Source organism: Liolophura sinensis, chromosome 11, assembly GCF_032854445.1.
Source record: "Liolophura sinensis isolate JHLJ2023 chromosome 11, CUHK_Ljap_v2, whole genome shotgun sequence".
In the NCBI taxonomy this organism is placed as follows: Eukaryota; Metazoa; Mollusca; class Polyplacophora; order Chitonida; family Chitonidae; genus Liolophura; species Liolophura sinensis.
The window spans coordinates 9,901,745-9,913,076 of record NC_088305.1 but is presented as its reverse complement, the minus strand read 5'-3'; the positions used below and the strand labels follow the sequence as shown (position 1 = coordinate 9,913,076).

At 39.5% G+C, this 11,332-nt stretch overlaps 1 protein-coding gene and 2 non-coding genes across 4 annotated transcripts; 1 reads left to right on the top strand and 2 right to left on the bottom strand.

Moving 5' to 3' along the window:
* Positions 1-694: 694 nt before the first annotated feature.
* Positions 695-828, bottom strand: LOC135478410 (U4 spliceosomal RNA). Its single transcript, XR_010445329.1, has one exon. It is a non-coding gene; the product is annotated as a U4 spliceosomal RNA (small nuclear RNA).
* Positions 829-1,268: 440 nt separating this feature from the next.
* LOC135478771 (U4 spliceosomal RNA) lies at positions 1,269-1,409 on the bottom strand. Its single transcript, XR_010445668.1, has one exon. It is a non-coding gene; the product is annotated as a U4 spliceosomal RNA (small nuclear RNA).
* A 203-nt stretch (positions 1,410-1,612) lies between these two features.
* LOC135477599 (glutathione S-transferase LANCL1-like) lies at positions 1,613-11,013 on the top strand. 2 transcript variants are annotated; one of them, XM_064757763.1, is made up of 9 exons: positions 1,641-1,872; positions 3,043-3,163; positions 3,821-4,037; positions 4,784-4,931; positions 5,655-5,795; positions 7,165-7,350; positions 8,054-8,230; positions 9,531-9,603; positions 10,028-11,013. In XM_064757763.1, the coding sequence occupies exons 1-9, from the start codon at positions 1,801-1,803 to the stop codon at positions 10,102-10,104; spliced, it is 1,212 nt and encodes a 403-aa protein (XP_064613833.1). In that variant the 5' UTR covers positions 1,641-1,800; the 3' UTR covers positions 10,105-11,013. The 2 variants fall into 2 exon arrangements, with proteins under 2 accessions (XP_064613834.1, XP_064613833.1); XM_064757764.1 differs by lacking the exon at positions 7,165-7,350 and having other exon boundaries at positions 1,613-1,872.
* Positions 11,014-11,332: the final 319 nt, after the last annotated feature.

Below are 11,332 nucleotides of genomic sequence, written 5' to 3'. Positions count from 1 at the left end.
ATGTAACCTTAGGCGTGCCTGAGAGTGGTATATGATAAGCTGACACTGTAAGGAGTGTGTGAATGCTTCTTAGGTTGTACATGTGGTTCCGATGTAAAGGTCACTGTTGTAAATGATTGAATATTTTGCAACCCTAGGGAGGATAGTGTGATTCCCCCGGGATCTACCTGATTTCCTTCAAGCATACTACTTGTGCCTACCGCTGTCGTAGGCACAGAAGTGAAATATCCTTGAGCAGGGCGCAAAACACCAACGAAATAAATAAATCAACCACGGTGATTTGCGAGAACAAGATGTGGCTCAGTGAATAACGCGTTTCAATTCTAACAGAGAAAACTATATGTTTGTGTTCTATCCTGGCTTATGTCAGCTTTTTTATTTTTATTTTTTTTAACTTTGCGCGTGCGTCTTAAACTACACCACCTAGTCGATGAGGTTACCTTGCGGATATAATGCTATATATATATTTATATGGTTGCATGGCTGAAATGAAAAGAAATCTAGATTATACTCAGAACATCGTGGGTGAGGTGTGATGCTGACGTCTATTTTTCCCCTAACCACTCATGCTGCCACACTAGAGGCAACAATGATTGTTTTAGCGCCATCATGATCTTGCCACGTTTCGTGTGGTATGCGTTGCAATGTCAGTACATATTGGCGAGTTACCTGTCGTTAAGTTTCCATATTGTTGCTCCCGTGGGTGCACCCAAAAATAGTGACCGGCGATCAAATCGCCAGCGCGGGGTATTGGGAATACTTTTCAACCAGCAATAACCACACCTCAGAATTTCCTCATTGCCTATGGTACCGCCACTGCGCAACGCTAAATAATCAGCCGTCATCGTTAAGAGCTTATTCAACTGTCCCCGTAGCTAAAGACGGACTTCTACACGCGCAAACGTAGCGGGTCCTGGTGCTCATCGCCATTTTCGCAAATGCCTCCATCGTTATTTTCAATCTAGTTAAATTATATAAAAATTTCGTCGACATTTTTTAAATAGGCCTGATAACATTTCGCCCAGTAATACTCCCCTTCCCCCGGGAGGTTTACTATATGTAAGTATTAACAATGCTGCGACTTCACTTTTAGCAATAATGCCTGTACGAAATATGGGGACTTATTTGCATTTGCTGCGTATGTGCCTGTCTTGCGGAAGGCGTTTTTTTGAATGGCCCAAATGACATGCTTCCAACAAATAGAATACATTTAGCTTGCACTGAGGACAAGATGTTTGTGTTTCTATGTTTGAGTTACAGAAATGTTGCTCCCGTAAGAGCATCCAAAAATAGCGACCGGCGACCGTATTTCAGATCACCAGCGCGGGGTATTGGGAATAGTTTTCAACTAGCAATAACCACGCCTCGGATTTTCCTCATTGGCTATGGTACCGCCACTGCGCAAAGCTGCTGCGCATTCGCCTGAAGGTTGGGTACATCACAGTTCCCGCTGTCCAGGTTGTGGCGCCTAAGCTAAATGCGCAGTAACAGCTAAGTGTACCAGTACATTGCATGGTTAAATATAGCAACTAATTCAATGAAAACTTTAATTTCTACGTGCTGAGTCTGGTGTGGTTCTCTGACAGTAACCAGAGTGCTCGTACTTTTTGAAAACATGTTCTTTCATCGCTGGCAGTGTTGTTGTTGTTACTGAGACGTTGCTTCGTTACTTCAACAGCAGAAGCGACAAGTTCACAGCCCACAGGTGTCGGGGATGCTGAAGTTTATTGGACTTGTGCGGTTGCGTTCCATTGCTTTCCTTGCGTTTGATTTCTTGTGATGATGTAATCCAAATCTACAATGGGCAGCAGACATTTCCCAAATCCCTACCCAGACTATGACGGGCAGTGTTCGTCTCCGAAGCAAGGACGGGTTTGTAGGTCTATATACCACGTGTGTTTAATTACGGTCCAAATTTCGACACCAATGCGTAAAATGTTGATGGCGATGTTCCGTTGTGTTCTTCAGGGAAATTTTATGGTCGAGGTTGCTGTCTCGTGGTAGAGTGACGTCAATTCATTTAAGAACCAGTATTTTACATTCAACATCTGAGAATGGGCTTATTGACTAACAAAAGGGCAAACGTAATTTTTTTACAAAGGGGGATATTATGGCCCTAGTCTGTGTAGATGGACCCAGTGCACTGTCATTACCACCTACCTAAGCTATCTTGGCATAAACTGATGGATCTTCGGCCGTAAGTGGGAAGGTCAGCGAGCAACTTCCGGATGGTCATGGGTCACCTCTGGGCTCTGCCCCGTTTTCTCAAATTGGTCGCCGTCAGATAAGTGAAAGTGAAATAATCTTATGTATGGCTTAAAACACCAATCAGATAAATAAATAAACTGATGGGCTACATTTGAACAAAAAGTTATTGGATAAGTGCATTATATCTACATATATATGCTTATTTGTATCGTTTGTTTAAGCTGCAGACAGGCACTGGATGCTTGACATATTTAGTTGATAGGGTGTTTTATGTTGTAAGAATATTTCATTTATACAACGGCTGCTAGCATTATGGCGAGAGAAACACTACACAGAGCTGGTGGAAAATCCACGACCATCCTTTGGTTGCTGCAGACCTTCCCACACACTATATGGCTGGACATGTAGGAAAGGAAGAACACATGTGCTGGTTATGAACTCAGAGTGACATCCTTGGTGAGAAGCTCTTGACACACTGACCATCTTCCCACAGTTTCCCCATGGATACATGTAAGTTAATACTTGTGCTACATGTATATGTAGGCCTGTATGTATTATGTACTTGGTATTGTGCCTGAGGGGGTTAGCACGCCAGTAGAGAGCCACCCACCTATGCAGTGGCTGTGAGTTCAGGCCCAACTCATTCTGGGTTCCTCTCCCACTATACGTGGGAACGTCTGCCAGCATTGTGCAGATGGTTGTGTATTTCCCTCGATCTCTCTCTGGTTTCCTCCCACCATAATGCTGGCCGCTGCCGTATTTGTGAAATATTCTTGAGTACCGAAACGGCGTAAAACACCAATCAAGTAAATAAATAATTACACTTGTTTTTAGATTCCGGAAGCGTTGGAGCAGATAATCCGTGGAAGTATTCACAAGCTGCTGACTGTCCTGAACCAGGGCTTGGCTGACTTACCCTCAGATGGGGACTACACAGTCTACACTGGGTTTGCAGGTACATTTGTGCAGCTGATAAATCGCACAGCTGCTTCTTCCAAATAGAGCTATCCCCGGTAGGTCATGGTACTAAATGTGTATTCTCTAGAAAAAGAAGGAAAAGGCCGGAAACAAACTTTTACAGTTTTTAGAAGTAAATCATTTCTCCACTAGTTTCACACTCATGTGTTTCTTTGAGGTGGGGGTGTGGGTGGGGGTGGGTGGGGGGGATTGGGGGGATTGGGGCTAGGTAAATGTTATGGACTTTGAGCAGAAAAGTGTGCTTGATCTGAGTTAACCAAGCCTTATCTCTATTATTAACAGTGAAAGTGTCAAGCTGCAGAGATGCATTGGGTTGAAACCTAGCTGGTTGTAGGCAGTTTTAATTTAGAATGTTTGTCGGGTGTATGTGCATGGTGAAGCGTTATGGTTTCCTCAGGGCACTTCCTCAGGGTTTCCGCTGAAAAATCCTTAAGCATGACATTATAATAAAAACCAATCAAAATAAATAAGATGTAATTAAGATTAAATTTTTCTGCTTTTTTTTGCATAATCTGTGATAAAAACAAGTTTTTCTCACATATACCTAAAACATCTCTTCCATATGTGCTCTTTATTCAAGAACGGAATACTTTTAAAGGTCGATTAATATACCTTTTTTGTTATCCCTTAATAGGCCAAGCCTTGCTTTTTCACCATCTGTCCAGTGCTCTTGGTAACCAGAGGAAAGAAGAGTTTCTACAAAGGGGGATAAGTCTGCTGAAACCTGGCTTACGTCATCTGAAGGGGAAGAAGTACAGTTTCCTGGGTGGAGATGCTGGAACTTTGGCTGTAGCTGCTGTCATCTACAGTAAACTAGGCTTGAAATCAGAAAGCAAAGATTGTCTGAAGAGGTTTGCTTTGCTTCATGGAGAATCCTTTTTTTTTTTCACCTTTCAGAACGAATGACTAGTTGCTGTAGGAGAAACTTTAAATAACTCAAAACTGGGTGAAATAAATTCTCTTGTTAAAAACCAATTCAGCGCAATTTTCATTGTTAGCTCAGCTGTGCAAAGAATGATGGGACTGTTTATAATGAGGCTATGCAGGATATTGTTAAAAAAACTCTATCAATGCAGATCCACGTGAATAACCCAAATAATTACCTTTCACAAAATCTTAGCAGGAATTAGTTTGAACTATTCTGGGTGATAAAATATAGAAAATTTGAGTTGATTAGCAAATGCAGAGTTTTTGTTCTGGTATAGCCCATTTAATATAGAGTAATGTTTAGTTAAGGGTGATCTGAAAAACTAGACCCAACTGCATGTATAGGGTTCGCGTTTTGGCTACATATAATACACAGTAACATGAGTGGGATCTTCCAACCTTGATGCTCTGATGCACTCTTAACAAAAAACGAAAATGGTTGCTATTCCCATAACATTTTTCAAATCAAGCCTATGTACTGGTTTCTACCCAAGGGAGAGAATCATTTATGGTATCAAGGGAGATAATTTGCAAAGTGTTTATACGATGCTTTTAAATGATGAGAAATAACAGATTTGTTTTTTTTGACCCTCTAATCTTGACAGTTATATTATTTAGCTTCTCTTCTTTGTTGGAGTGATATGAATACATGTATTAATTCTTAATTCAGATTGGAATCCATATCCCAGCATGTTAGCAGAGAGGACAGCTCTGTGTGTGATGAACTGTTGTTTGGCAGAGTTGGTTACATCTTCAGTCTGCTCTTTGTACAGAAGCACCTGGGGCAGGACTGTGTAGATGGTAAAATCTTGCTCAAGGTATATAAACGTAGATTTGTCAAGTTCACTAATTCCCCAGCTCCCATAGTAGGTGAAACCTTGACAATAAAGTGGCTGTTCGATTGCGCAGAATTACATTTGCTGAAGACCACTTGTCACCCACCAGTATGGTATACATATCTGTACATCACAGGTGGGAAAGTTCGTCAGTAGCTTGCTAGAGACCAGTGGTTTATCCTGGGCACTCCTGTTTTCTCCAGCAATAGAACCGACCAAGTAAAAAATGTTCACTATTTTGTGGGGCCTAGTAGTTAGCCTGCTTGGGCAGCAACTCAGGTGCATAGTAGTCAAGGTGTACAGCTTTTCCTCAGGTATCCAACCCTTAAACCTGATTGCATATATAGACAGAAGTATGCCATGCTGTGTTTATGCCATATGATTTCCCATCTAAGCACTCCAGTGCACGATGATTGCTACATACTATCACCGAAATATGTCTCTAGTTACAGACAAACACATATTGCAATGCATTCTCGTTAGTCACTGATTGTGTCCCAATGAAACCTGGAAATTGTGTTCTGCTTATTAAGAGAATATTACATATACTTTCTTTGCATCACATGACACGAAAATATTATAGGAATAAGCATGTTAAAAGGAGAAACTGAAATGTAAATACTGGAGGAAAAGAATAAGATGAAAAAAGGAGATACATAAATGGAAAACAGGAATTAAGAGCTATACATGAGTGTTTTATTTCAGGTGTGTGATCGTGTGATAAAAAACGGGCAGAAGTTAGCTGCTGATGAGAAATGGGCGTGCCCCCTGATGTTCACCTGGCATGATAAGCACTATCTGGGTGCTGCTCATGGGATGGCCGGCATTCTCTACATGCTGATGCAGGTGAGTGTTTACACTCGTACTAACCTGATCACATAGGGTCCCACAGCTGGTGTCTGTTCGTGCAGAACATGACAACCCCAACACACACATTTCAGTATTAAACGGCATACCTCAAACTGGCGATTTTATGCAGGTCATAGGGGCTTTCATTCAAAACCAGGTGCTTCGAGCATAACTCAATGGACTGACCCTCAAGTAAATTTATTTATCTGATTGGTGTTTTACGCAGTACTCAAGAATATTTCAGTTTTACTACAGCGACCAGCATTACAGTGGGAAGAAACCAGCCGCAGCCAGTGGGAAACCCCAACCATCCGCAGGTTGCTGTGAGACCCTCATATGTATATCCTACTCAAAACGTTTCAGCACCAAATGTAATATTTCGCGACCTGCTTTTGCTTCCAAACTTTTTTCATTATGGGTAGTCACATGTATTTTTTGGAAAGGAGACATACATGTAACTTCAACATTGATTTTATTCAATAAATCATTTTGTGGTTGCATAGTTTATTCAACTCATCACATGGAACTCATGACTATAAATTATTTACCTTTAATTGCTTGTACAAATTCCTAACGTGTTTGGTGTATTGTCAATTTAAATTACCTCTCAGTTTGACCCAAGGCACATCCAGAGCATCCTGAAACTTTGATCTGGAATATTGAATTGTACCAGTTGTTCAATGAAACTACATATACTGGTCCTGTACTATATTTTTTTTTCGATATGTACTATATATATTGGTCCTGTACAAAGGGAAAAAAACTCTTGACCTCTCAGGTGAGGAAAAACCTGATGACTGTTTGCTCAAGTCTTTGACAAGATGACCTGGTGTTGCATTAAGCATATTTTGAAAGTCATTTCTCTGCTTAGACCAAACAAATATTATGCTTTCCATAACGTTGGCTTTAAATATGTGAAAAGGTTGAAGAAATAGTGTTCATGTAGCCTGAGGTAGAAAATTCAGCGAGTGACCTAATTTATGACCTTTTATTTGCTGTATTGCAAACTAAAAATACACATTTAATTGGTCGTTCTCTAGAAAACATGGATAGAGTAAAAACTGTTACAATTTAATAGGTCATTTTAATACTAAAAAGCATGCAAACAGAGTAAAGACTTGTACACATGTTAGAGCAAGTTCCCCATCTACATCTGTGTTTGGAGCATTGTGATCTACATCAGAAGGCACATTTCCCCATTCCTCCCCGTCATACATGGAAAGGTCTGTCAGCAACCTGTGGATGGTTTTGGGTTTTCCCCTGACTCTGCCCTGTTTCCTTCCGCCATAATGCTTATCTGCCATGGTATAAGTAAAATATGAACACCAGTCAGATAGACAAATAAATTCTTTATTCGTCCTCCCAGGTACCTGACCCAGGAGTGCGATCTAGGGTAGAGGAATTAGTGCGACCGACGATAGACTTCCTCATGACCCTCCAGTTTCCATCCGGCAATTTCCCGTCTTCTATCGGGAGCGCGTCAGGAGATAAACTTGTTCACTGGTGTCATGGTGCTCCTGGATGGGTCTACATGTTCACTCTGGCTTACACGGTAGGATACACAAATACAATTTTAGGTTGAAAATTGACGGCGTAAACAAGGTATAGCTGAAAATTTGCTGCAAAAAAACAATCAGCATACTTGCAATCAAATTGTTGCTGTGATGTAAGGATAGCCCAAATAGTTACCTTTCACAAAATGTCAGCCTCACCAGTGCACATGTTTCCAGTCCAAATGGGTAATGAAGTTCCAAAATTTTATTATATAAGTTGCATTATAATTTTTTCAAAGTTTTGACTTTTTTATGGGTACAGGTATGATATTTATTAAAAGACAATAATTTGAGCAGTTCATGGTAAGTAAATTGGATTTATATTTTGCTTGTTTTTTTGGCGAAAAATCTCTGTTATGACCTCTTTAAATATAAATTAATTACATGTGATTTTATCATGTGGAACTGTGGAAAATGAGAACTTGTCTTAAGACAATGTAAGGCTGCTGCTGGGATAGACAGCCCCTCCACTTTTGATTTCTTGAAATTTCATCCATGAAATAGTTGATCTTATGAATGTGTTTAAGAGTTTGTTGGGAAGGTAGCGTGATTTGTGAATTTCAGCTCCAAAGGGATTTTAATATTCACCTCTAAAAATAGATTTTGAGGGCAAGTTTGAGGGCATACACTGTATACAGTATGTGTGCAACATTCTGTGCACAATTCCAGAATATCACCCTTACCTGTTGATTATACCTGCAGCTATTTGAGGATGAGAAGTACCTGTCTGCAGCCCGGTCCTGCGGACAGGTGGTGTGGGAGAGAGGCCTTCTTAAGAAGGGGGATGGGATCTGTCATGGGTCTGCGGGTAATGCCTATGTCTTCCTGAGTCTCTATCGCCTGACACGAGAGGAGAAGTACCTGTATAGGGCCTGTAAGGTAAGTCTTGCAGATTTGTTAGTAATATAGTAATATATCAGTAGTTTGTCCAATACACTGACTGGGTTGCATTCTGGCCGAGTGAGTGACTTGGTTATGGCTGAGCTTAGTGTGATTGGCTCTAGTGAGCATAGTGACTGGTTCTGGTGAGCAAAGTGACTGGTTCTGGTGAGCAGAGCGATAAGCTCTGGTGTGAGGTTTGTCGGGTTCACCTTTCAAAGGGCAGTGATTTTATATGACAAGAACTGCATTTTCTCTTCTCATGTAAAAATTATTGACCAAAAGAAAGTATACCTTCACTACATGTGAAGTCATCGTATGATGCCTTTTGTTATGCTAAACTCACTCTGTTCGACCCCAGTTTTATCTTGTATTTTCTGTGCAAGCTCACACTGAAATAATCCCAAAATGAAATACATGTAAAAATATATCTGAAAATTCACCTTTTTACTTTTATGCAGTATTTTTTTTATGATTATCCTTTGTTTCAAAACTTTCTGATCGTGTAAATATGTGTTCAATAGGAAAAATTGGTGGGACAATTTATATTTGCAAAAAAAGTTACTTGTCTGCATAGTGATGATGTCTTGTGAGCATAGTGATTGTTTCTGGTGAGCATAGTGATTGGTTCTGGTGAGCATAGTGATTGGTTCTGGTGAACATACTGATCAGTTCTGTTTAGCATGGTGATGGGGTCTGGTGAGCATAGTGATTGGTTCTGGTGAGCATAGTGATTGGTTCTGGTGAGCATAGTGATTGGTTCTGGTGAGCATAGGGATTGGTTCTGGTGAGCATAGTGATTGGTTCTGGTGAGCATAGTGATTGGTTCTGGTGAGTATAGTGATTGGTTCTGGTGAGCATAGTGATTGGTTCTGGTGAGCATATTGATGGGTTCATCATCTGACTTAAAAATTCATTATGACGAAAAACACTCAGAAATACATGATACATACATACATACATACATACATACATACATACATACATACATACATACATACATACATACATACATACATACATACATACACACATACATACATACATACACACATACATACATACATACACACATACATACAAAATCTCGTTGTGGTAATAAAGTCTGAACAAGGCAGTGACCCAGGGGCCTGTCACCAGTGTACTGAGTTCAAGTCCAGCTCTCCAGTTGTACTTGGGAATGTAGGCCGATTTTCTTCCATCTAGATGTCGTTGTCGTATAAGTGAAATATTCACGAGTGTAGCTAAAAACACCAATCAAATAAACATTGCATGTCAAACTCATTTTTTTTCCTTCCAGTTTGCGGAGTGGTGTACCAACTTTGAGAATCATGCAACGCTTCAAGCTGATCGACCATTCTCTTTGTTTGAAGGTAGGAGGGTTGAAAAACCCTACTTGAGTAGCCCAATGAGTAATACTTGAATTGTAGTTTGTTTTCTGCTGCTAATTTCGACAAAACCTACATACTTCTCACAGTGCAGGCTTCAACATCTATAATTTTCGTACAATAACTACTTCATTTGATGAAATTTTGTGTGCAGATTCATTTTGTGAAACTTCAGCTTGAGTTATAGAACGTGCAGTTTAACATATTTCGGCAATATCATTTATTTTCATTGACTGTTGCTCCCATGCAGTAATTACTTCAAATATTTCTGATATGTATAAAACTTTGTGTTCAGACACATGTAAATGCCTATGCAAAGGTCAGGTTTGAAAATCATCTTACTCCAGGCATTTTGTATGTTTTGCATGTTTAGCATGGGATAAAAATTCATGAGTTTTTTTTTTTTCAGGAATTGCAGGCACTATCTACTTCCTGGCTGACTTGTTAAAGCCTGATCAGGCCAAATTCCCTGCATTTGAACTCTGAACCCATTTTGAACCTCATCTTGAATGCTGACTCCATTTTGAGCCTCAGTTTGAACGCTGGCCCCATTTTGAACCTCATCTTGACTCAGTTGTTTTAGACTGTATTATGATATACATGTATATACGTGGTGATGTATATGTAATACGTGGTTTAACTTTTAAGCCTGGTTTTGAAGTTTGGGCTTTTAATGCCCTTACAATTGTCGACCAATTAGTGCGCTGAATATCGTTATTTTTGCTTCTGTGATTTTATTGTTGATTTTCATTTTTAATTTATTTAATTGAAAAATAAGACAATGTGTAATTGCAGTAAATTTGGTCAAAACTAGACTGCTCCATACATTTATTGGTAGAACAAACTTCTTGTGACTCTTTGTGAAGAAAGAGTGATAAAAGTGCTCAAACACCATGAATGCGCAAATAGCATTTCAGTGGTTATGTGCTGTATAAAGATATGTCTTCATTCCGCTTCGTCTTATTCTAGTTTTAGTGTTGTTTTGATAATAGGTCAATGCTGTATATATGTTTTGTTTATAACATTAAACTATAATAATCGTACCTGTCAGCATACATTTATGAATTCTTTTCCGATGTTTCAGTTCGTACTGTTGATATTTCTCTTACCGTCTCTTTCTTTGTCCACATGTCATCTACAAGCAAATGGTCAGTTTAGCATATTTCTTGTTATTGTGTACACAGCTTATCTTACCGTGGATAAATGATTCTACACGATCTGCACAATATTAGGGTTATGTAATTTTTAACAGATATCAAATTTTCTGATAAGCTCTCCGTAAATGTCGCTCAGAGTTACTCCCCTTGTTATATTAAGCTTTCTTACGGCGTGTTTCGTATTCTTCACTTTCGTCGTCTTTGTTTTATGAAAATAAATGGTGACAGAGAACTGTTATGTTGGATTTACTTTTAGAGTTTCAACTGACACGTGTTATATATGTCTCCGTGTTGTTTCTGGCCTGATCTGAATCCAACAGAATTTTCGCTACTACTGTATTTTAGAATAGCCCCAAAATAATTGTCATTCACTGAATATCTGCCTCATCTGTGCACTTGGCACTTTTCAAAACCGGTTATGAAGTTCCAAGTAATTAAAATAGTGGTTATAATTATAACTTTTCAAACTCTAGAGTCATGTGAACGCTAGGTTGGCTGCTTTATGTCAGGAGTGAGTCAGTGCTTGGGGTTTAACGTCGTACTTAACAATTCCAGTG

Excerpts from the sequence above, each read along its gene's own strand:
- LOC135477599 (XM_064757763.1), top strand. The coding sequence starts at position 1,801 with ATGGGCAGCAGACATTTCCCAAATCCCTACCCAGACTATGACGGGCAG. Across the intron at positions 1,873-3,042 it reads CGTCTCCGAAGCAAGGACGG|ATTCCGGAAGCGTTGGAGCA; the intron begins GTTTGTAGGTCT and ends ACTTGTTTTTAG. Across the intron at positions 7,351-8,053 it reads TGTTCACTCTGGCTTACACG|CTATTTGAGGATGAGAAGTA; the intron begins GTAGGATACACA and ends TTATACCTGCAG.